Source organism: Paramisgurnus dabryanus, chromosome 23, assembly GCF_030506205.2.
Source record: "Paramisgurnus dabryanus chromosome 23, PD_genome_1.1, whole genome shotgun sequence".
NCBI lineage: Eukaryota > Metazoa > Chordata > Actinopteri > Cypriniformes > Cobitidae > Paramisgurnus > Paramisgurnus dabryanus.
This window is the reverse complement of record NC_133359.1, coordinates 1,170,541-1,195,889: the sequence shown is the minus strand read 5'-3', so window position 1 is coordinate 1,195,889 and position 25,349 is coordinate 1,170,541. Positions and strand designations below refer to the sequence as shown.

Sequence of the window (25,349 nt, the reverse complement as noted above, 5' to 3'; positions counted from 1 at the left end):
TGCCTCTACAAAACACCTCACACACATACATCAGGTGTACAGGAAGGGTGTGACGCCGTCATTCTCAAGACGACACAATAGCAAGAGACTCTTTCTGAAAATACAGAAGTGTAATAAACAACAGACTTTTGTGAAGGACGGAGAGACGAGACGCTGTCACCAATGACCTGAAAAATATGAGCGCTGTCATCTGTGTGACACAAAATCTGAATATAGGTTGAGAGCATTGAATTTACTTTAGGGTCACATAGACTATAGCTTAAAACCAAAACAATTTTCATCAACCACAGAACGTCACGCTATTAAAAACATCCTCATGAAAAGAGAATTTATCAGCATGCATCATCATGCATGAAGTTTGTAAAAACTTCAATGTGCAAAAGCGAATCTGGTCTTAAAAATTTCATGCAATGTGCACACAGAAGCCTTGACCTCCAAACAGCCTGAACTTTCAAGATCAAGTTATCTAATCTGTCCTCAGATCAGTCACATGACACATTCACTTACCCCTTGACCTGCAAAGTAATGACAGGCATGAACAAAACTTCAGAAACTCAGAATCTCATCAGGTTCGAGGAAGATCATCAGAAGATTCCAGATTCTCATTCGCGGACCTCCTGAAAGTCGGATCTCTCTCAGGGTCAGCGTCTGTGATGGACTGTCTGCGCTGAGCTCATGCATCAAGCCTTCAGACTCAAATCTGGGAATCTGCTCCAGCTTCCAGACCGACATTCCACAGCACGGGAAAGACACAAACACGAATACCACAGCGACCGTCACCCGGCCCGCGTCCACAGAGGAGACCCCGCTCGCTGCGGTTTGATCCTTATAAGGTGAAGAATCAGAAGAGGGTCAAACTGAAGAACCCGCCTTACTCTCACAGTCCATCAGAACCCCTTCAGATATCAATGAACTCTGCGCCGCACAGCTCCATGTGAGAAAAATGAGCGAGGAAAGGAAAGACACGCGTGTGTGTGTATGTTAGAGACGGATGCTCATCTGCTGTTGTTCCAGACTGAGTCCAGACGCATGTGGAAGCGCATGTGTATGTGTGGCAGCTGCAGCTGAGAGGGGGAGGAGGAAATGCAATGAGGGGGAGGGGAGAGAGAGAGAGCGAGCGAGCGAGAGAGAGAGAGAGAGAGAGAGAGAGAGAGAGAGAGAGAGAGACGATATTTCCTGAAATATGATCTGAGAGAGAGAGGGAGCATCATATGGTCATACGGAAGATGCAGAGAGGAACAAAGAAAAAGAATAACAGATCAATAAAAATAAGTAAAAAATGATACATGATGCCAGACGAATCTATAAGAAATATAAACTCTACATAAACAGAAGCACTTTCATACAGAGATTCCAGAAAATACATGGATAATGTGTCCGGGATTTGTTACGGGGTACTCTGATAGTAAGGAGCTCTCTGATCTCTCATTTATTACAGCTTGCAGACATTTTTGGTCTTAAATGTTGATCTGCATTTAAAGGGTCATGTATTTCATGTGTTTAAGAGGCTTTGATTGTGTTTACAGTGTGCAATATAACATGTGTTCATGTTTCACGTGCAAGAAAACGCGGTGTTTAAACATAATTTACTTATCTCTATTAGGGCTGTGCAAAAATATCGATACAGTTAACTATCGTGATACATTTGTCCACGATAGTGTATCGGTATTTCAATCTCTACTGTCGATATTTTTTACTGTCGAAACGCATCAAACAACCTCCTCCGCCGCTGCTGCTGTCCAGTTGTCTGTCATATATGGCCATTCGGCCCTGCAGCTTTCAAAGTCGACATGTGGAAGCACTTTGGCTTTAAAGGTGCAGTGTGAATTTTTAGAAGGATCTCTTGACAGAAATGCAAAATAGTATACAAAACTATATTATCAGTGGTGTATAAAGACCTTTCATAATGAACCGTTATGTGTTTATTGCCTTAGAATGAGATGTTTTATCTACATACACAGAGGGTCCCCTTACATGGAAGTCGCCATTTTGTGCCGCCATTTTTCTACAGAAGCCCTTAACGGACAAAATGTTTTTACTAAGTTGTCTCTGACGATGGCCTGTTTGTCCGGTGGCGGCTACCGTAGCTTCTCTATGTGTTTCAAAGCGAAGGGTGAGCAGTGGACTGAGCCGTTGGTTGCAATTCGCAACCTCACCACTAAAAAAAGTTATATTTTTTGCATTTTTGATATGGAAAAAGTATAGGCGGAGTTTAGTCAAAAAACTGTTCTAGTGATGTCATTAAAGCAGGAATGAGAGGGCTGTAGTCCAAACTGGCCGACTGCTGTAGGCTTTGAAAGGCGAATTCTGTTAAAGAACATATATGGCCTGACAGTGAACTTTGAGCTTTATCATTTTACAGCTATTATTTATGCTCTAACAGCTAGATTATTCCAGGACTAGGCCTCAGAATCGCACGATTTTAGTCCTGATTTTGACTCTCCGACAGGTTTTGAGAAATCACAGACAAATGACCGAAATCACAGGCAAATCGTTGCTTGTGCACACGAGTGACAATCACACAGTGTGATCTGAGAGAATCGCCGGTGAGTCGCCGACACCCATGACATATTTGGCATGCTAAATATCTGGACCTGTCGGTGATTTGAAATCATGCCGTGTGAAATGTGTTTTGACTGAAAATAACATTGGCGATGACCTACAGCCAATGAGAGAGCAACATACTGGACAGCTGGAAGTTCGGGGAGGAGTCTCTCCAACCACTTCCTCCTTAATAATAATCCCAGTCTCAAGTGAGAACTCCTGTCTTGCACGCGTGACCTCCAGTTGTTTCTTTCGCGTCACTTCTCGTGTGCGTTTGGTTGTGAGACGTATTTTAAGGACTGGGACAAAGTTGTCAGCGATTCTTCCTACGGTAAAGTCATGCAGTGTGAAAATCCCTGGCGCCAATCCATCATGCAGTCTGAAACAGCAGCGACTGAACAGTTTCCCAGATAATCACGCAGTGTAAAAACAAAACTCCGCTGCTACCCTGGATAAACAAACTATATCCATTATTTCCATAAGGCTGGCTTAGTTGGAAAGCTGAACATGGCTTTCTTCTCCTTACATCCAAAAACACACTTCTTCTTTCGTGCCATTGTTGTGCCAGTCTTGATATAAAACAAAGCTGTCTCGTGCAGTGATGCTAATGAGCGTCCTCAACGTTCTCACTCTGATTGACGTGTGGGCGTGGTTTTCCAGAGGAAGTGCCCATAAAAGGAATATGGGGTCACTGATACATAACAGGTACCCATGTTTGAAAAAAACTTTCTGAAACTGAAAGAGGTGTGAGCTTGGCCCAGAAATAGATTGTCACACACTGAACTGCTTGTTTGACACTTTGCATTTGTTTAGCACAGGGATTACAATTCTTAAACTGTGTTAATAAGTCAGAATGCATGAAATAGCATTAAACCGTACCCCCTTTAATTCAAAGCACTTAGACTATACTGTTAATATAAAGACTTGAATTCAATATGTGAAACAAGTGCTTTGTCAGTAGCTTTGCAATTTGCAAACATCCAACTCCATTATGACAACATTCATTTGATATTTCTCGCGAGCTTCACATGAGGAGTATGTTGAATGTCTCCATCCAGCCAAAGTTCAGTTGGGTGCAGTATTAGAAGGTATTTGCCTATGTATACAGTAAAAGTTTATCATCTCTTATATCAATAAGCTCCTTCAAATGAGTCTTATTAAACAAACAAACAGAGATCCTAAACGAGTCGCTTTAGAAACCCATCACACTGAAACACAAACCCACTCCACCACACCCATGCTGCTGGGAATTACTGGATCAATAATGACAGAATCATTTCAGTCCATTAGTCTACACTTACAGTAAACGCATACCCGAGGTCTCGCGGGAGATTTTATCCTGCTGCTGAAGATGACATGGGTCCAAGCACAATACAGTATCTGCAATACACCTACTATTAACCAATACAGCAAAAAATATTGGCAAAAATATTGTATATCTTTAAATATATACAAAATACTTTATATTTATATTATAATATAGTATTTTATAATATATATTATATTTTATAATATTTTTGAATTTGAAAATATATTTACTTTTAACCTTCATATATTAACATATACAAATACATTTATAATTTTACAACCCATACGACAAAAAAATATATATTTTTATTTGGCCAAAATTTAAAAATTTGTAAAAAAAAAAAAGTATGTATAAAATATAAAATTATAAGTACAATTTTGCTGTTATGTTTACAGGTTTGTAACATACAAAAAAATTTCAAATGTGACGTGAATATAAAAGCTTTAAAAATATTTATTTTAAAATAAATATGTCAAAATATACAAAAAATTTTCAAAAAAAATTGTGAATACATTTTTGTAAACATATTTAAAAATATATTTTAGTACATATATTTTTGGAAATTTTTTGTATATTTAAAAATATATTTTTTGTCGTATTGGAAACCCCATAAATGTTGAACAATTATTCAACATATAAACATGTTTGGTAATGCACAAGCCTATAATAGTAAATGTAAAGTAAAACACTTGACAGGTTTGCTGACAACACCAACACTGATCATAACACGTGATCTCATTCATTTCAATGGAAGCTTGGCTACTTCTGGCGAGACGAGCGACAGTGATTGTTGGCGACAGGAAGTGGGCGTGTCTAGCCACGCCACAAAGTTGAAAACAGTCATAATTTATGCAAATGATGAGCGACTTTTAGTAGTGACTACAACATTATCCACGGTTTTCTATTTTTGCATTCTGGCATCAATCTTTGAAACCTGATTGGCTGTCAGAATTAAACGCTGATCCTCATTCATGACAAACTTAGTTTTTGAGTTTCTTTAGAAGTGAAGTCTTTCGCGCCAGTGGTGATGTGTCAGTTGCTTTCCCATCCGGGCCGGCCCACGCCTGTCATTAAATCCAGATTACTTCTGCTTTCATCTCTTTAAAGTCTCTCTGTGTCATCAATAACTTCAGCATTTGTGCAGAAAGAGTCATGAGAGGCACAGTAATGCATGGAAACACATACAGAACGCTCTTTCTAAAAGGAAGTCATTCATTTTCATACAACAATAAGAAAACTAACCTGCTGAAAATCTCACTGATTGATGTTTTTGCTTTTATTTCAATGAGCTCGACTAGACGTGAAGCTCAAAGCGCATCTAACACAATGACAGAGTCGGATAATGAATTGTGTGAGGATCTGTCGGATTTCCTCTTACATGTCAAGACGTGTCGGACACAAGTGAAGTCAAGATCTGATACACTGAATGTCTTAATGTATGCAATTTAAGTGTTCTTTCTTAGCATATATTTTTTGAAAAGAAAATATGAAGACAAGATTAAAATAATAACGTAAACAAATTCAATTAATAATGTATTACTTATCATTACACCACGGGTCGGTTGAATGCTTTAATCTGATTGGCTAAAAATTTTAATATGGGTGTTGATTATTTTTCTGTAAACCGCACGCTTAACCTTTTTAATGTCTTAAAAATTGGCACCAGAGCAATATTTGTGCTAACCGTGGTATCAGAGGAATAATTAACGACGGGCCATTGAGCTATTAGAAAATAATGCACACCTGCGGTGTAAAGGCACTCCGCTTCGCACCACATTACCACCTTGGGTGTGCATTATTTTCTAATAATTCAATGGGCCGTCGTCAGTTATTCTTTAGGTAATTCATATTTTCTTGATAAAGTAATTTTTTTTAAATAATTTTTACGTCACACAGTTTTTGTTTGTAATACACTAAAATACATCACTTCTGGTCGGCATATCGAATGCGGTGTAGTCAAGCAAGTTCCAATTATTTACGAATCCAAGGCTCAAAATGAATCAAAATCCACAGATGCTCGTCACCTCACGCAACCCTTGCGACTCTCCATAGGGAATGAATGACTTCCGGTTTTTTGGCCGTCATTTGTCGTTTACAAATGGAAAGATGGTTTTTGGGGCTCAAAAATAAACTTCTAATATGTCAAACATCCGTCCTACAGACAAACTAAAATAGATGAAGATTTGTCATCATTAGAGCTGCTTGACTTCATTAACACTTGAACAATGAAGCCGAAATAATGAAAGATATAACTTATAATGTGAGGTGTTAAATTCATTTTTGGAGCTGCAGTGAGATCATCACTAAATTATTCAGCTACTCTTTTCTTTCTCTGGATGATGTTTGATCATGCATTTCACTATGGCTATCAATATTAACACTGATATTAAAACCATATCTCAGACTTCCATCGTACTGATGGACCTGAGACCTAAAGAGCAGAATATCACAGAGATGTAAGGTTAATAAACCACACACACCAAAGCAACTAACAACCCACAGTAACTAGTTACAAGGGTTATTTGTTATATTAGCAAGATTATGACCTCTATTTAGTATCAGGTGTTACCAAACTACACTAGTCGTCAGCATTTGAAGTGGATCAAAAATGTTAATCAAAATTGTCATAAGACAAGAACGAATATTGGGTATTGGTTTTAGGCCTACTTTTATGAAAGGTTTTGATCCATTTCAAATGTTGACTAGTATATAAGGGATTATATAAAAGATTTATGTTTATCTCTCACCTTTTTTACGACAATCAAACATTTCCCCCAAAATGAATTATTTATAAAAAAAAAACGAATTATTACACTGTAAACGATTTTATACATTGTGGTTATACAGTGATTTGCATATGTACAACTACATAAAAAAAAATTTAACCATTCATTTTTGCTTCTAAATCCCGATTTATAGTCGTGCGTAAGGTCTATGCCGTAGCTACGCCGTAGGTTATCCGTAGCCTGTGCATAGCTCTACGCGGACCGCAAGCGCTGTAATTGGTCCACCAGAACCCCTCCCATCAGGTAAAAAAACTGTGTCATAGGTATTTCCGTTTGCGATGGTGAAAACAAAGATGAGTCAAGTTGAGGAGTGATTTAACTGAAACTGCAACAAAAGTCGCTGTTTATTTACTTCCATCATTGCTGATCTTCTCAAAACATACACAACAAGTTGCTGTTTCTTCTTCGTTTGTGGGTTAACTTGCCAAGCTTCTTCTTCTTTGTGGGTCGCGCTGCTACTGTGGTTACATGCGTGGTTACTGCCTACCAGCGGTCTGCGCGTGTGTTTGCATGTCGACGCGGACGACAACGCAAAAGTATAAATGAAAGCCGACGCGGAACCTACGCCGTCGCGGCTACGCAAAAGTGTGTGATATTCGATGTAGTATGCACACCAGGCAGCTAGGTGGCAATGTGAAGCACTGACAAACAAAACAAAAACGCCAAGTCCATGCGCCTGTATACAACCTTCTTCCTTGTTCTCTCAGATCTCGTCCAAAGCCATCTGGTTTGCCTCCGACGAATTGCCGCATCAACAATTTGATGGAGGTGATTAATGCACCTTCTCTGATCAGTAATACTAGCTGTGAATATTTCGTACAACTGCTGGAAAGACTGTTGTATATTTATCAGAGCTGCTATGCCAACTTGAAGGTCTGACGTATGGAAATAATCCCACATGTTTGTTGTTATTTTCCTGAACTGGCGCATGCCTGTGATGTAAACGCGTACGTGACGAGAGCCACCGTGAGCAGACTTTTGCGTTTTTACCCTTTGGATGGGAACGCGACGGTAGAGCATTTTTAAGATTTCCACTCTAGAGGGTGGTTTCAATTTTTGCGTTTTTAAGCACCAAAAACGCTGTTGCGTGTAAACGAAAGGCACATTAGGGCTGTTCCGAATACCATATTTTGAGCTTCGAAGCTCTAGTAGAAATAAAATCGAATATTCGAAGCTTCGGAAGGAGGGGCTGAACATATTTTTTCTCTTTAATAAAGGCAGGAATCTGTGTGTGTGTGTGTGTGTGTGTGTGTGTGTGTGTGTGTATGTGTGTGTCTGTCTATCCACAGTTTTATTATGTGGCGGATGTGTTGCTGCGAACTCAAGGGAGTGTATTGCATTTTTTTCGTGCAATATGGACATGTGACACTTCTAGAATTAATAAACTTTAAAAATACTATAGAACAGCGCAAGCCGGAACCGGCGTGCCTGTCATGCGTCATGCGAGAACAGCATTAGTGAAACAAAACACAAGACCAATACTTTTAATAAGGTAGCCTATTTTCTAACAACATTTGTCTAACAAACAAACATTCCCGTATCAGAAATTAGCAGCACAGTAATTACTGACAACGTAGGGTAGGCTATTTAAATAAAACAACGAAAATAAATGAACGAAGTTCAACAAACTGTAATAAAACGGTAGCATACTTTCAAAATCAAGTTTATTTATTATAACACTTACACCATCCAATATGTTTTTTTCATCAGAACAATAATGAAGATATTTTGCAGAAACCCCAGTGCTCCGTCATGCAAGTCAACCGATCCGCACACTTTAAGAGCTAAAGCATATATATCCAATACAAAAGTAATCCCCCATATCTCCGTGTGACATATTGACGTCTTGTGAAGCAAATCAATCAGTTTTTGCAAGAAACTGAACGTTATTTACAACACTATTAGCGTGAATGCCAAAGCAGGAAGCGCGCTTTCCGTTTGAGGCGATCTCTTCTTCTACTGGTGGAGTTTGATGGCTGTTGGCTATAGATGTTGGTCTCTCTGCGCCACCTACAGAACGGGAGTGTGAAGCGCACTTCCTGCTTGGCAAAAGCTCTGCATTAACGCTGAAAAATATTTATATATATATATATATATATATTCGAATCTCAAAACTGAAAATCGAATGTCAACCCACCGAACGAATATTCGAATATTCGAATTTTCTGGTCCAGCCCTAAGGCACATACGATAAAATATTTTTGCTTTTCACTATTGAACGTTCTTGTGTAAACAGGGCCTTAGATGACGTTTTTTAAAGATTTTTTGGGGGGGTAATATATGAACTAAAAAGTTTTGCGAGTCTTAAGAGATGTAAGATTTATGTTCGACAGACAATAACAAGCATTTCATCGGATCTAGGAATCAATGTAAAAGCATAAACATAACATACAGTCTTTAATCTCTGACGGTTAGGATTATAACATTGCAAAATCCTGTTGAGAAATAAAAACAGATCAAATGTCTAACTCACCCAGTCTCTCTCTCTCTCTCGTCAGATGTATAGTGACACAACAGTTTGTGTTTGAATAGAAACAGGATAAAGAGCTCACCACAAGCCTAATTGAAACTCACAGAAGTCTAAAGCTCCAGTGTTAAGATAGAAACACACCTGGGTCAAAGTTCAACCCAAAATACACAAAAGAGAAATTATGTGTATTGTCATCACATTATTTTGCATTCTGACATATTTCCAATTCTTACTACCATAATGAAGCCTGATTTTTTACTAATCATGTCAAGGCAGATATGAAATATTAGACATGTTTTGATAGCGAGTGACAGTGCACATTGAGGCATTTGAATTGATGTGATGATGACCTGACGTATCTTCATCCGGTCAGGAAGATTCTGCAGCGCTCAGCAGAGACTCAGCAACTTCTCAAGAGCACAACTCACATTCATATACAACTAAAACACACAAGTCCAAGGTTTCACAACAGTGACCTTCTGCATACACTTCCTGAAGACACAAAACTGAAGACAAAAACTTCACCTAATATCACCTATGCCCTGGATAGCACCTACCAAATTACAATGACATCATAACCCATATCTGATCTAACAACTCATCAGCTATACCATACAATATCTGCATTTACTTAGGTACTATGAATACATTTATGGTCAAATAAACACTAGACATTATAGATGCATGGAGATATATCTATGGAGTTTTCTCTCCTTAAATGATGCTAAAAGAAAAACATGAATGCTTTTTTTGGCTGTCCATGACCTTGACGAAACCACCAGAAGACAACATGATTAAACTCGGTGTCTGTATTCAAACGTCTTCCTTTGACCTTCTGAAATCTATCATGCTTGGTCATCTTCTTCAGAGAGCATGACCAAAATATCCTTCACATCCTCTTTAAGGGTTTCACTTCTGCTGGATATCCTGCACCCCGATGTACCAGAATAACCACAGCAATTTAACCTCTACCGCACAATGCCTTCCCCAATACAATTCAAAATTATACCTTTAAACAATTACAGGTGCTTCAAATGTTTTTCACATTGATGCCAAAGTTAAAGGGTCTTCAAAGAATCATTAACAACCTTTTGTGAACTTTTTGTGAAAGTTCTTTATGGAACCATTTAAAGAGCACCTATTATCCGATTCACGATTTTACATTTCCTTTGGTGTATAAGTGTGTATTAGTTCATGTTAACTAGGGGTGTAACGGTTCAAATTACTCATGGTTCGGCACATATATACGGTTTTAGGGTCACGGTTTTCGGTACACTTTGATCACAACAGGCTTCTTTACAAAAATAAAAACCTTTGCCGTTTTTAACCTCTGCCAAAAAAAGAGCACTTTTATTATTATATTACATGTACCAACTTTACAGTAATTTCAAAATGCATGTAAAATAGCTTAGAACACTGGGTTACTTTTTATATTTTATGCCACTATCTTCAAGTTTTTTCTTGAGCATCGCTGCTGCTTTAAATGACTTAAATGAAGCTGGCGGTGCCTCTATTAGCGGCTTTTCTCCTTTGCTTGCCATGCTAAACGGTCCGTGCCACCCACACACACCAACATGTGAGGAGGAACTGTGAGGTTGGCAACAGATTTGCATACTAAGGGGCTGGACACACCAAAACTTTTAAACGCGGCTGAAAACGCCTTGAGGACGCCGAATGCCAGCTGTTTTTCAGCTGAGTGCCAGCTTTCTTCAGCGGAGCGCTTTGGTAGCTGTGATACTTCAGCTGCGAGCCGGTTGGTTGTTGTGGTAATGTCCCGCCCCTCCTCCACTGTGATTGGGCGGCCGTGTGAGAACTGACATTGACGAGCGGAGCTTTTCTCCCAAAGTTGAATCTCTTTCAACTCTCGACGCTCAGCGCCGAGCGCGGAAAAACCGCCGAGCGCCGGTTTTCAGCGCAGAAAAAACCCGCTAGCTGCTGGCTTATTTGAAAAACGCCGAGCTTCCATTGGAAACAATTGAAAACGTGCGCTGGCCGCGGGCGTAAAAGTTTTGGTGTACACAACCCCTATGAGTTGATTGGACAGGTACTCTCACCTAAACACATGCAGAGCTTATTCAGAACCATACATTAGCAGTTTTATGTGTAGTTTTTTCACCAAACTATATTAGAAATGTGTGGTTAAATCAAACACGGTGCACAGTGGTGCACGTGCGTCCCGAACCGTGGGAGGATAACGGGACGATGAGATTCTTTACCGAGAACCGTTACACCCCTAATGTTAACGATATCCAAAAGGTACAAACCTTTATGTTTTATGGGCTGTTTACTCCTGGTATTAAGATGCGTTTTCGTCGATCAGATCACAAGTGGACGAGAGAGAGACACATTCACATTTACACCTGGTTTTTTAATACATCTCTTTTGTCCACTTTGTCATCAGCTTCTGTCCTGATTACTGCGATCTGTGGGCGAGTCCCTTTGCTTTCATGTAAACGCGAGCGGGAGAAATGACGGGATTAAATTGACGTGCACAAATATAATGTTAGTCTGCTGCTTATGTTGTTAGTAAACGTATGTATATATGTAAGCTTTTTCTGATATTTCAGAGGAATTAATGAAATAAGCTTGTGCAACTTTAACACACTTGCAAATTGAAACTAATGAAAGACCCTGAGAGTAGCCGCTTCTGTTTTATCAACAATAGCCTAAAGATCACGCTGTACACTGTGCGTTTGCGCTAGAAGTCATAAATAATGCCAAACATTGTGTTTGGTACATCACATTAGATCAATAGACAAAGAGTAGGCGGTCTTTTGTGGCATTTCGAACAGATGCGCGTCTACACCACAAAAGCAATCCAGTCAAATGTTTTTTTGACTACCTATGAATGTGGTCGAAAGTGGATGAGCTCAAAACATTTACATCTCCTTTACACCCTTCTTTAGTGCCGTCCACTTGTGATTCAATAGACCAAAATGCATCTTAATACCAGGTGTAAACAGCCTCTTAGTACTCTTACCTTAAGCCATTTTTCGGCTTGTATTGATAAAGTAGTAAAGCCGATATTAACTACTGTCAGCATTGCATTATGAGCTAATCTTTTAAACACGATAAGAAGCGTCACATTTCTGCCTGAAATCAGAGGTATTCAGACCAATCACAACTTATAAATTAGCTGGCGAATCAGAAGACACTGCGCTTTTTAGATCGGTGAGCTTTGCACAAAATCAAAGCATCATTTCACCAAATACAAAAATAATGTTTTTAGCAGTAAAATAGATGCTCTTTAAAAACACAACTGGTTCTACTAAGGCATCGTGAAGCACCTTTCCTCTTAAAAAGTGATGCAAGTCTGTTAGTGTTTAATCAAATTTCACCTTACCCTTCTTTCCGCCGTCTTTTTCTCTCTATAAAGCATTTTTAGGCCTGCTGGGGTTTGAAACCAGAGACGTGTGTTTGACAGAAGTCACCCATCAAACATTTTATTGTCTCCTCCCAGACCGGGTCAAACCAGAGTCTTGTGACACTCCCAGTCTCTCAAATGAGCTGATCTGGGGTCAGATTCCACCGCACTGTTTATATGACTGGTCCAGGATCAGTGCAGTTTTGGGTAGACACAAATCTTTTCAGCTTTAAACTTCATGCGGTTGTATGTTCATAGATCTTAATAAAGAAAAACTCAAATATAAAACCAATGAGATGGAAACATAACTTGTACACTTATAACTAACATAAAACCACCAGGAGGAAAATCTCACATCTCTTAAGGTAAAGTTTCAGGTATCATGTTAGAGGATTATGTAAGGGATAATGTAGAGGCAGCCGGTAGTTATCGGGAAATAAGCCCCGACAGTGTGATCAGGACCCGACGCGAAGCGGAGGGTCTTGTATCACACTGAAGGGGCTTATTTCCCGATAACTACCGGCTGACTCTACATTATCCCGCTTATTACACGGCTACTTGTCACATAAGAAAAAAAAACTGGACATGAATATGAATTTGAAACATTTTATTGGCATATTTGTTTTAAATTAACATTTTTATCCTTCCGCGAAACTTTGCACAGATGCATAAAATGATCGTAATACCTTATTAAGATCCTCTGCTTCATACTTGTCTGTCTCCATTTTTTCTCTTTAGCCAGTCTTTGAGAAGTTTTAATGCCCATTCTGTATTTTTTTGTGTGTTGGCTTCGTAGCTGTCATGCTCTATTTTGTCAAGTTCAGTCTCAGTAAGCTCTCTGTGTCTTGTCGTGGTTGTCCAGTGTTTGTCACAAGATGGCGCCAAACAGACAGTAATCTTTATTGATCTTTATTGGCGCGGAGCGATCTTACTCGTAAAAGTAGTACCGGCTATGCGTTATTATTTTGGAGCGGTTATTATTCGAAAAGAACGAACCTGCAAATGTCTCAACTGACCAATCAGAATCAAGCATTCCAGAGAGCCGTGTAATAAATGAAGAAGAATACAGTAGTAATAATGATGCTTGTCTTAACAATTCCTGTTTAGTAGGTGTTGGATGTAATAAACACTAAAGTAAAAGTGAAGTAGGTCAGTGAATCACGGAGACCACAATCGTACAGAAGCAGTTGATCTACAAACGTCCTGAACACATGACACCTATAAACAATCCCATAATTCCCTGCAGCTGTGAAGATGCACATACACGACTGAAAGGAGACATTGTTCTGCTTCTCACAGATGTGAAGGACGACTCACGCTGGAGATGAGCTTGGTTTGGCTCGGTCACAGAGTAAATGTTGAGCGCGAGCTATATTTAAGAGTCCCTGGACGCGGCCGACAGGAAAATGAGATAAAGGATGATTGTACCCTGTGACACCAAGAAGAAACACAACAAATGAACTTTCAGAGAGAGGTCTGTGCTTTTAAAATATCACGTGGCATGAGACAGACGCTCGTGCTGACCATAACTGCTGAATTTAACTTAAATATATAGTTTTAAAGTTGATTCATCAGTGACATTGCAACGCAGTAACAACAAGATGATGTTAAAATCCCACTGACACATGAATAAAATCTATAACAGCATCATTTTTCATACTGCTTTATGAACTGCTTTCAGAGAAGAGCATGCATTGATTTCTTTGCATATTTCGCTTGAGACACAAGCATTATTTATTGTGTGTAGGGTTACAAATGGGCAGAAAGTTTCCAGTAAGTTTTTCTTTACATGTGAACTTAACTTTTGGGAACATTTCCAAATTGGAAACTTAACGTAATTTATGGGAATTTAGGAAAATAAACTATATCATATACAAACATAAATAACCATTTAGTTTGGTCATAAGCAAACATGCATGTAGGGTAATACAAATTTTTAAGAATTCTGATACTTAACACTCATCAAGCCATGGGTATATTTGATCAAAAATCCTTCAGAAATCATTTAAATATGAATTATTTTTGAAGGATTTTTGATTTAAAAAAATGCTTGATGAGCATAAAAGACTTCTTTTTAAAAACATTAAAAATAGTAATGTGTCCAAACTTTTGGGTGGTTTTGGGGTACGATTTTTAATTGTCTCACCTAAATGTTTTCTCAGTCAGTGTATTTGTCTTTACAATGGTATCATGTTGTTGCACACTAGCTTAAATACAGCTTAAAACAAAATTATGTAATTTACGTGAATACATGCAGAGATGGACATTATTTTGATATAAATCATGAGATTATTTTATGAGCTGGCTTCAAGAAATGATCTGTGCATGTTATGGAAGAGGGGGTGTGGTCTTCAGTAGGCTGTATGCACTGTGCATGTGACTGAGGTAGAAATTTTACTACATTTATGTTCCCTGTTATAGGCAACTCTACAAATTTTTTTCAAATTCCCAGTTTATTCCCCTGAATTCCCATATGTTCCAGTTAATTATGTTAATGTACGTATTCATGTAATGCTGAATAAGCTTGAGTGAACTGTGTCATTTTGTTGTTGAAAAAGAGATGAGGTGCATCTCAAGAGGCTATCCTTAAGTAATAAATATGACATCCCATATATTCTCTTTAATTCCCATATATTCCCGTTAACTTCCAAATATTCTCGTTTATTCCCATATATTCCCGTTAACTTCCATATATTCTCGTTTATTCCCATATATTCTCGTTAACTTCCATATATTCTCGTTAATTCCCATATATTCCCCTTAACTCCCATATATTCTTGTTAATTCCCATGGAAAGTTTCCAGCCTTGAAAACTCCCAGAATTTTGCAACCCTAATTGTGTGTAACATTTGTTATTAAATCTAACAGTAGAAATACTTTAATACAACGGTACAGTATATCATCTTGGGTTACTGCGGTAAATATTAGTGTCTGATTCTCAGATAACTCACAGAAATGACATCCTTCACATAACACTGAACTTTGTGTTCATCTCTTCTGAGCTCAGAAGATGCGTGTGAATGTTTTATTCTGATACTGTATCTCCTGAAGTCAAGCGACATCTGATACAGCGAACCAGCATGAGGAGTTACACACCCATCAAGGACGATCGACATGAACTGAGACTGAAGGAATGTGCTCTCTCTCTCTCTCTCCTTCTCTCTCCACCACACAAACACACATACACATCTTCGGCCGTTGTCCTTGAGTCACGATTTTAGTATCACTTCATCAAATAATGTGTCATATTTATATCTCTATGGAAGAAAATATGCCACCCGCCTACACTATTCTGGAATATTCTCTTGTTTTAATTAACTTGAGTGATGGATACAGAATAAACTATTTCAGAAATATGTAAAAACGGACTGAGGTAGCATGCAAATGCATGATTAAAAATAACTCATGTAAACCTTCATAATTAAACTAAAACACATTAGATTTGTTACTTTCTATAGAGGAAGATTCAATCCTCGTCTTCAGACTGTACAAACACATCATACGCACTGCAAATGCATATGAAAAGTGACCAGGTACTCGCCCTTTAATGTCTATTGTAGAGTAATGAAGTGCAGATCAATCTGTCTAACAGCTGAGAAACACACGCACACACATTAATGACAAACACATCTTTGATCTGAACATCAGAGACAGATAAACATGCTGGTTGAATGGGGTTTACTGCTTTTGCATCTTGCCTGAAAATATCTTCACTGTTTTAACTCATTTGCATGTGAATTGTGATTTGTGCGAGGGTTAAATAAACAGCAGTGATGAAAGAACAGAAACAGATGGGCGTGGCTGTTTCCAGCTGTTCTGCACAAGTGGGCGGAGCCTTTGACAAAAACTGAGCCGACAAGAAGCGCAATACTGAACAAGTTAACATTTTTTCATCAATCTAATTGTGATGATTCAATCTTTATAATAGAAACCAAAGCATATCGAAAAACCCAGCCTGTGTGTGCTCTCAATCCCCAACTAAAAGTTTACACGTGTACTCTAACAGTCAAAGGTTATGCATTTATTCTCCAAACCAACTTACAGTGAATTTAATCTGTATACATGTTTTGGGTTTATTAGGGATCAAACCCATGACCTTTACACTGTTAATAATACAATGCACTACTGATTGAGCTACATGAACATTTTTGACCATTTGTAATATAAACCATGCAGAGTTAACTATGAAATATGGAAGTACATCTACTAAACTTCCTGTATATGAGTTCCTACAAACTAACCACCAATCGTTTTCATTAGGTTTGGAGGAAGTAGATCATGTGATTAAAAATGATCAGAGATCTGAATGATGATCCAGAGTTACCAGTGTAAGCATTAAAGGTAAAAACAAGCTTCAAAGTCCACTGAAGTCCCCTGCTGTCTATATAGACAACACCCTAACAAAAACACAACAATACATACGGTAGGCAGCAACTATGTGCCACATATAAAGTGCAAAAGATGCTCAGTTTCCAGGGTTGCAAAGCTCAGGAATTTTGGAAAGTTGGAAACTTAAGGAATTAAAAGGAAATTATTTGATAATTTCAGGTCATTTACACAAACTATACCACATATAAACACTAGCTTCCCCAACATCTGACTTATCTTCATCTGTGTGCCACAATTCCAATATATTCCTGGGTTCATTTTGTGGAAAGTTTCAAAAATTACCAGAATTTTGCAACCTTAAATGTCTACACCTTATTAAAAAAATTTTAAATTAAAGCACCAAGAGAAATATCAGACAACACTAGATAAGAGAAATATGAAGCGTGCATGGCCATGCAAAACTAGAAATCAGAATGAAGGTGATGTTATGCAGGTCCAGGTCAACTCACAAGATCGGAGGAAATTATTGGTCGGATCAAAAACCCTATTGACACAACGTTAATTTGTGATGTCACAATCTCACTAATGTGGTTATAAGCAAAGCATCAATCCTACAAACTTAAACACCCAATTCAGTACATGGAGAAAATCCAGGACAGTAGATCACAATAACGCAAATACAGTTTAACACAAACTCATCTGAACGTAATCCAATAACTCTCATTAGTATAAGAAGCAAATGATTTTACCTTGAGATTAAATCATACTGCCATTAAGCGTGCAAAATGAGGAACTGCTTTTAATTTGTTCCAATTTGTCAGGGTCAAACCCATACGACCAGTTTAATCCTCATTGCAAAAAGTAATTAATGAGATTTTCCAGCAAAAATAACCATGCAGTCTATTGATCGTGTATATACTATTACTGTATAAGATTCTGCTTATTATCACTTCATCCAATCAATAGAAAGATCTGGAGTCAAATAGAGCGACATGATTCATATGAGGCTCAGGTGTGCTGCAAACAAAACTGCAGATGTTTAGATGAAATCATCGAATTCAACTGATGGAAAAACAGAAAGAGAAACAGAAATGATAAAACAGTTTGTGTGTGATGTGTCTGTCTGTATTTAATAATCTTCTGGATCCAAACAAACATCACATCTCTTCTTTAACTATTCATCCAAAGGTCAGACTTCACAAACCTTTTCCAAAATGTATTTTTATATTTCCTGTTTTGATTTAATAAAGACTGCTGCTGGACCTGATTTCCATTTGTATATCAACGACCAATCTTTCTTAATACATTAAAACAATTTATCAGATCTTATAAGACAGGCTGTCCAAAACTGGGGTTCACATAGGAATTGCAGGGGCTTCGTGAGTTGTTAAAAAAATATTATCACTTACATTAAATCATATTTTATTTAAATATCTCAATCTAAATGTCATGTGACCACCATTACACAACAATATATCAGAAAACTGACAACTCATGCAAATCTTTTGACAGCCCTATTTTTGGATTTAGCTTATGCTACAGATTTTTAGTCAATCACAAGCAGTCTGATTGCTTAAAAAAGTGAAATCACATCTTTTCCCAACAAGTCACACAATATGAGAAATCATTCATGACTGTACCACAAACAGATGAGGATGAGATAGACACTGAAGAGAGTGTCAAAGGTTTGTTTAAATCACTAACACTAGTATAAACATAACTGATCTAAGCTTCATCGTAACTTCACCTATAACCTTTCATTAGTGGTGTTTGTCCAGTTTTATTGACCACTGCAGGCTAAAATGCCACCATTTCACAAAACGACTAAAAACATAAACCAGACAAAAGTTTCTGGGTCAGTGATGAGTCTTTCATATACGTGTGTGTATTCAATTTATATTTACTGTTACCTGTACCTTATATACTGTATATATATTGACTCACATTAACTGTCACAAACGTATAGTCAAATTTACACAAGAACGCAAACCAGTTCAGCGAGTGCCCTGACACCAGTTACACACGCACATCATCATGCTTTGCATTTCCAGTGAAATTCAATGGAATAAAACCCCTTTACAACCATTAAGACTATTCATAGCCCACTGTTATGAAACGTTATAATCCATATCAGCTTTAATGGATTTAAACTCTACAGGGCTCACAGCTTGACACCCTCATTGCTTTAGCTCATAAAGATTTTGAACTCAATAAAAATGGATTATATTTGTGTTTACTCACAGCTTTAATGTCAAATCATAAAGATAAGGACTAGTTAGTCAATGCATGATATCAAATCCTTTCAACATCTACACAATTCAACACAAAGTAACAATGTGTCATTTCTGAGACTGAAAACTTTAGTAAACTGCACAGCATGCACACATACTCACTAGGTTTTGAGACAAAGCCAGATTATTCAATGTGTTCTGTGGATTAAATGCATATCGCCTAAAACAGAGCAATTGTGTCTCATAATGAACTACAATGCAGTTGATTAAATTTTGAGACAAAGATGCCTAAATCTCCATGCAGATGGCTCTTTATGTAGTGCTGCACGATTATGGACAAAATCATAAATCACGATTATTATTATTTTTTTTAAACCTTATTATTTAACACGATAGCTCAGTCTGTGACTTTGAAAACATGCATTTATTAAATCTTTTTTATTAAGTAAGTGTTGCAATATGCTACACGTGTCAAAGCAGTGGTTCCTTACAAACACATCAGTCCAGCAGCATGCAATTTATATTTTAATCGCACAATAATTGTTTTACCTCGATTATCTTGTTTTGTAATTGTTTAAATCAATAATTGGAAAAAAAGACTAATTGCAGAGCCCTACCTTCATAATGCAGATGCATGAAGTTCACTACACAGGTATCTCTCTCTATGATAAATGCTGTCTATGTGGGCACACAGCATAAAACACAACCTCATCGGCTTGATTTTCTGATCCTGACAAATGACTGCATTGATCAAATGAATGCAGACTGACTCCAGAACAGCTAGACAGATGCCATACAGATCCACAGACCCAAATAAACAAAGGCAAACCCACAGGGCGATATCCTGCTTTATTTACTCACTGACAATATGGAGCTCACATACAGGCGTTAATATGGACATGAATGCAAATAAACCCAGCGTTACACGTGTGCACGAGTCTCTTGTGTGCATGTAAAAGATTATTTATATCATGAACAGACAAACCCAACGATCAGAACCATCACATGACAATCATGCACCCCCGCCTTATATCCCAATGACTGATGTATCCATATGTCCTAATGCTATATAGATTGATATGTAGGCCTATATATCCATATGTCCTGATGACATTTAGATCCATCCATACATTCTGACGACATACTGGTATGAACAAGATCCACAGAGCATCGATTCGTAACAAAGACAGATCTGGACCAGGACCAGTATTAATGTCACAATGGAAAAGCTTGGGTTGCATTGCATTGCCATATATAATAATGTATAGAGAAGCGGTTCAAAGACGGACCCGACAGAAGTGTTTCGCTGCAGAGATGTCCGGGTCTGAACCAGAACCCTGTCAGACCCGCTGACAGACAGAAAACCACAGACAGACCCGATGCGCCTCTGCGTCAAACGTGTCTCTCCTTACCTGCGTTAAAATGCTGAATGTAAACGCTCGTGTCCATTTCCCCACGGGTCTCCGGTCTGAACGCGCCGACTCGCTTTATTTAACCCGACTGAAAGTTGCTCGTGTCGTTACATCCGCGTCCACGCCGTTCACTCGAGCTACTCTCACAGCGGCGTAATAATGCGCGCTCATTCATTTCGCTCGAACGCGCCTCCTCCGATATCCCCGCCCGTGGACGCGCGTCGCTCTGACTGATAATTGCTGTGCGGTGACGAGAGCGCGCGGAGGAGGGTGGGAGGCGCGTGTATTAATATCAAAGTGATGTCGTTCATAAGATCAGTGAATCTCAAACTGAGGGTCGTCAGATGGTGCCCCAGTTTATGAAAAGTTTCTTATAAAATACATTTTTAATAATTTCGTTGTAATTAAACCTACTGATCAAACAGCATCATTAAACTGTCATTGTATCATTTAAAATGTTTTTTATAAAAAAATGTGAATGTTTTATGTCATATATTTTCTTTGAGGGGGAAATGGGTGCACCCATCACAAGCGGGGGCGCATGACGAGTTTGAGATCCACTGCATTAGATTGTGTGTTGTCTCTCACAAAATTAACCATGCACTACAGTTAAAAAAATAATTATTACTATAGTAAAACCATGATTTTGCTAATAGTAATCAATACACCAAAAAAAACCACTTTTACCACAAAAAACATGGTTAATTTTCGTAAGGGATTATGTGTTTGACTGCTATATATTTATATGATGTGTGATAAAAACACCACAGATGAATCCAGACATGAGGCTTATACTTACAATTACAAAAAAAAACAGTGGAAGTACCATGAAAATACCATTTCATTCAATATTCATTCAATGCTGTATATCATTCATAATTAATGTAAACAGGCTGCCATCTGATACCATAATGCTATTGGCACATTGTGTGGACTGAGACTGACCAAATGTCTGATAATATTAAACATTTACTGAGTTCATTATCTGATTATGTCTGTCTGCCCTTAGGAAAATTAACCATGTTTTTTATGTGATAAAAGTGCAGTAACCATGTTTTTTTGTGTATTGATTATGATTATGATTATGAGCAAAGTCTTTTTTTTTTTTTTACTGTGGTAAACCCATGGTAAATTTTCATAAAGTGACAGCCAGAAACAGTAACTTACATATATCTGCACAAATAAGATCTAAAATATACTTGTAATATTGCATGAATATAATCTGAATATTGATTGATTTAAATGACTCCCATGTATGTTTGAATATTTCGGCAGAATCTCATGATCACAACAAAACCACAACACACACATTCACAAACACAATTACACTTAACCTAAACCCTGAAAAATGCATGACATTTTAACAAGAAATTTTGAGTTTAATCGATTTATTTTAGTTTATTTTTATCTCTGGATTTAAACATTTTACCCATCATGCATTGCAGCGTGCATACATGAACTGCTACTGAGTGTTGTTTTGCTGTTTGTTATCTTTATTTCTACTACTGCCGTTGTTTTTTTTGTTGTTATGATTGTTATTATTTTTATGGTGAAATTAAAGAGCTCATCATGAGATTGTGTAGTGAGGTCTGTGTGAAGTTGAAACCTTTGCTTTAAGAGGTAAACATTTGCAGAGTTCTCTTAACATTACAAGTTTTATAAAGTATGTTAAAATAAGATGTATGAAATAAAGTTTCTCATAATATTAACTGACCATTTATAGAACAAGAAATGTTTTATTAATCTAACAAGGATATATTGCTGGAACGAGACATTTTACGTTTAGTGAACAAAACATTTAAATTGCATGTTCAGAAATCTAGAGTTACCATATGTTTTTTTTTTTTTTTTAAGTTAAATCAACTTGTAACAGCATGTCTGGACACTCAAATAAAAGATAAAGTGTATAAAGTCTGTGGCACTACTGTCACCAATGGATGTGTTCAAATAAGAGATGTTTCTCAAGCACGTTAAATTCAAGATTTGAAGAGTTTTTTTGCAAAACGAGATAAATCCGTTTTTAACATTTTTGTCAAAACATGTTTATTATTATGTTATCATGTTATTATTTTGTTTTATGGTGCTACTTAGCTGGGTTTTTTTTAAAGTTATGAAGGTTTAAATCAAAACAAACATACTGCAGTTGAATTGATATTAATTGGAATGCACAACCAAAAAACGAGATTTCTGAAAAATTAAAAAAATGGAGTTATCTCGTTTTACAACAAAACTCTTCATTTTTAACATGAGGTTCTTGATGCTTAAATAAACAGAACAATGTTTTCAAAACATATATTGGAAAAGAGCAACATATTTAACTTAATTAACTTAATTTATGACTAACGCATGTAAGCACAATGTTTATGAAGAAATGTTCTTTCCTGATCTAACAGCTCAGAATCTATTTACAAGTCTTCACCAGCTTGACATGAAAATCTCTGTGGGAAATTTCACAGCTAAAACATCTCACAGCTTCAGTCAGCGGTACAAGGTGTGAACATGCGTCTGAACTTCAGCTAATCCTTGGAGAATGATGAAGAATGATGGTCATGTTTGTCTCAGAGCGATGTCAATCTGATGTATGATCCAACTGACTGTGATCATCTCATCCTGAAACTAACACTGGGTTTCTGAAACAATGGCGTGACCGTGAGACGACACAGGTTTGTGAAATCCAGACAGTGAACAATGAGATCTTCCCACCCGCTGCTGATCTCTGATCAGATGAATGAGGTTAAACTGGATTTCACAAAGACTCACGGGTCATAAAGTCAAACATCAACACAGAGTCTGGTGAAGTCCATGTTTCATCTAAGATAAAATATTAATTTTTTTAAGGACCAATGTTTGACAAATACAACAATGAAAATCTTCCACATACTATCATCATGTATAAATATCTAAGAATCATACTTGATCATTTATTCATATTGTAGAGATAAGAATAACATTTGTATTGAAATACCTGTGTGTAGTTAACATCAATCTTCAGTTGAGTACTGTGATGAAGATGATGGTAGGGGTTTAAACTCTTCATTTGTTTGCTGAAGGACTTGAACAGCAGATTCTGAATCAGATCACAACATTTCTTCACAAGTCTGTACTGTAAATGATATCACTGCCTGAGAGAAGAACAGAAAGACAGAAAGATTTATTCCCACCCAAAGTCATTCGTCTGGCTCCTGAAACTGTAAAGTTGTCAGATTATATGTGCAGCGTGTGTTAGTTTATGACCTGAATCGATACTAAAGCTCATTAAAGACTTACCCGAGACTGATGTTTAAATCAAACTGATGTCGCACACAAAACAAATGAAAGGAGGGAGAAGATACAGTTATCATTTCACTCATTAAACCACACAAAAATACAACACAATCAAATCTATTAGCAAACTATAACAAAAGAGTTTGGTAAATGAATTTATTCCCAAAGTTTATGCATGTTTAAAAACCTTGTGTGCTTAATGAGGTCTAGACTCAATGATCAAGATCAAGTATTTGAATTTTACATTTAAGTTTTTGGTGCAATAATGATCTTTAACTCTTACTTCAGGTTATTGAGTTAAAGAAACTCCTAAATGTTAAGGAAACATCCCATAAACTTACATTAAAGGAAGCAAAGACATAATATTGAGATTTCATAATGGCAACACACACAAAAACACCCAAAACACTTAAGTCACTTTTATAAATAAAACTCTGACATAAGAGTCCAGTTTAATATTCTTCTCTAGAAGACCTCAGATGATCTCATCTGTCTTTTTCAACTTACACTGTTTACCAGCTAACGGTTGTGTTTGACTACAGAGTATTTGATAGGAATATGCCAAGTATTTGTGTTCTTTAAAAGAAAAATGTGATTGGTTTCAGGTCAAATGTGCTTAACATGTCTATTCAGTGATAATTATTTACTTCTTGATAATTCAGAAAATACTCACAAAAAGTACCATGGTATTAGTAAGAGTTACTCTGGTATTCTTAGATGTCCCTGCAGACACACGCATGGTTTTGGAACATTTCTGTGTGAAACCCAAGGGATTGCATGTGAAAAACATGAACATTTATGTGTTTTTCTGCTACCATGGTATAGCATGTAAATACCATGATAAGTGTATATGAATAGGGTATGATATCCACAAGATCAAAGTACCACATTACCACCATCTGCTACCATCACTGTATTATTGAATGTATTTTACTCTAATAGTTAAAGTTCAGTCTCTGTGTCTGGTGTTAAAGGGATTTTGTGTGATTGAGCCTGTGGTCTGTATTTAAACATTATATGAGTGCTCAGTTCAGACCACAAAAGATCCATAAAAGAGTTTTACTGACCCGTGCCGACACAAATGATGCTGTTAACAGAATATACACACAAAGACTACAAAACAATCTCTATATATGCATGATATATAATATGTGCAATATATGTGTGCATGAATCTGTATGAAGACTGAGCAGATATATTTGGTTAAAGTGATCTGTGACTGTGATTCATGATTAACTTTGATTTATAATTATTAATTCACACAAAAATGTATCTCAATGAGATATTTTACCATGTCTGTTCCAGTAGCACAGTAAATACACAGTAATAAGTGTTACACAGAGGGTCTCTGTCAGGAGGAGTGTAGGGGCTCACTGTGAGCCTCTGAGGGGTTGTTGGGAACATTCCAGACATAACTCACCTCACAGCTCAGGAACCAGGTGTGACACTGCAGGACAGACAGAGAGAGAGAGAGAGAGAGAGAGAGAGAGAGAGAGAGAGAGAGAGAGAGAGAGAGAGAGAGACGCACGCGCACAAACACCCTGGTGCATAATTAATAAAACATTATTGCAAATGCCCTTTTCCTTTTATTTACATTTCTCATTATTTCCTACTGACAACTAATCATTGTTCATTTGATT

At 37.3% G+C, this 25,349-nt stretch overlaps 1 protein-coding gene across 4 annotated transcripts in view; it reads right to left on the bottom strand.

Annotated features, from left to right (window-relative positions):
* Positions 1–20,660, bottom strand: part of myo9ab (myosin IXAb) — a 76,631-nt gene extending 55,971 nt beyond the window's left edge. For 3 of the 4 annotated variants that reach the window (XM_065277342.2, XM_065277343.2, XM_065277346.2), the window contains exon 1: positions 508–1,010. In XM_065277342.2, the coding sequence (XP_065133414.1) occupies positions 508–536 (29 nt within the window). In that variant the 5' untranslated portion in view covers positions 537–1,010. Of the gene's footprint in view, positions 1–507; positions 1,011–20,445 lie in introns of those variants that run through there. The other variant, XM_065277345.2, reaches the window with a different exon arrangement.
* Between the last annotated feature and the right edge of the window lie 4,689 nt (positions 20,661–25,349).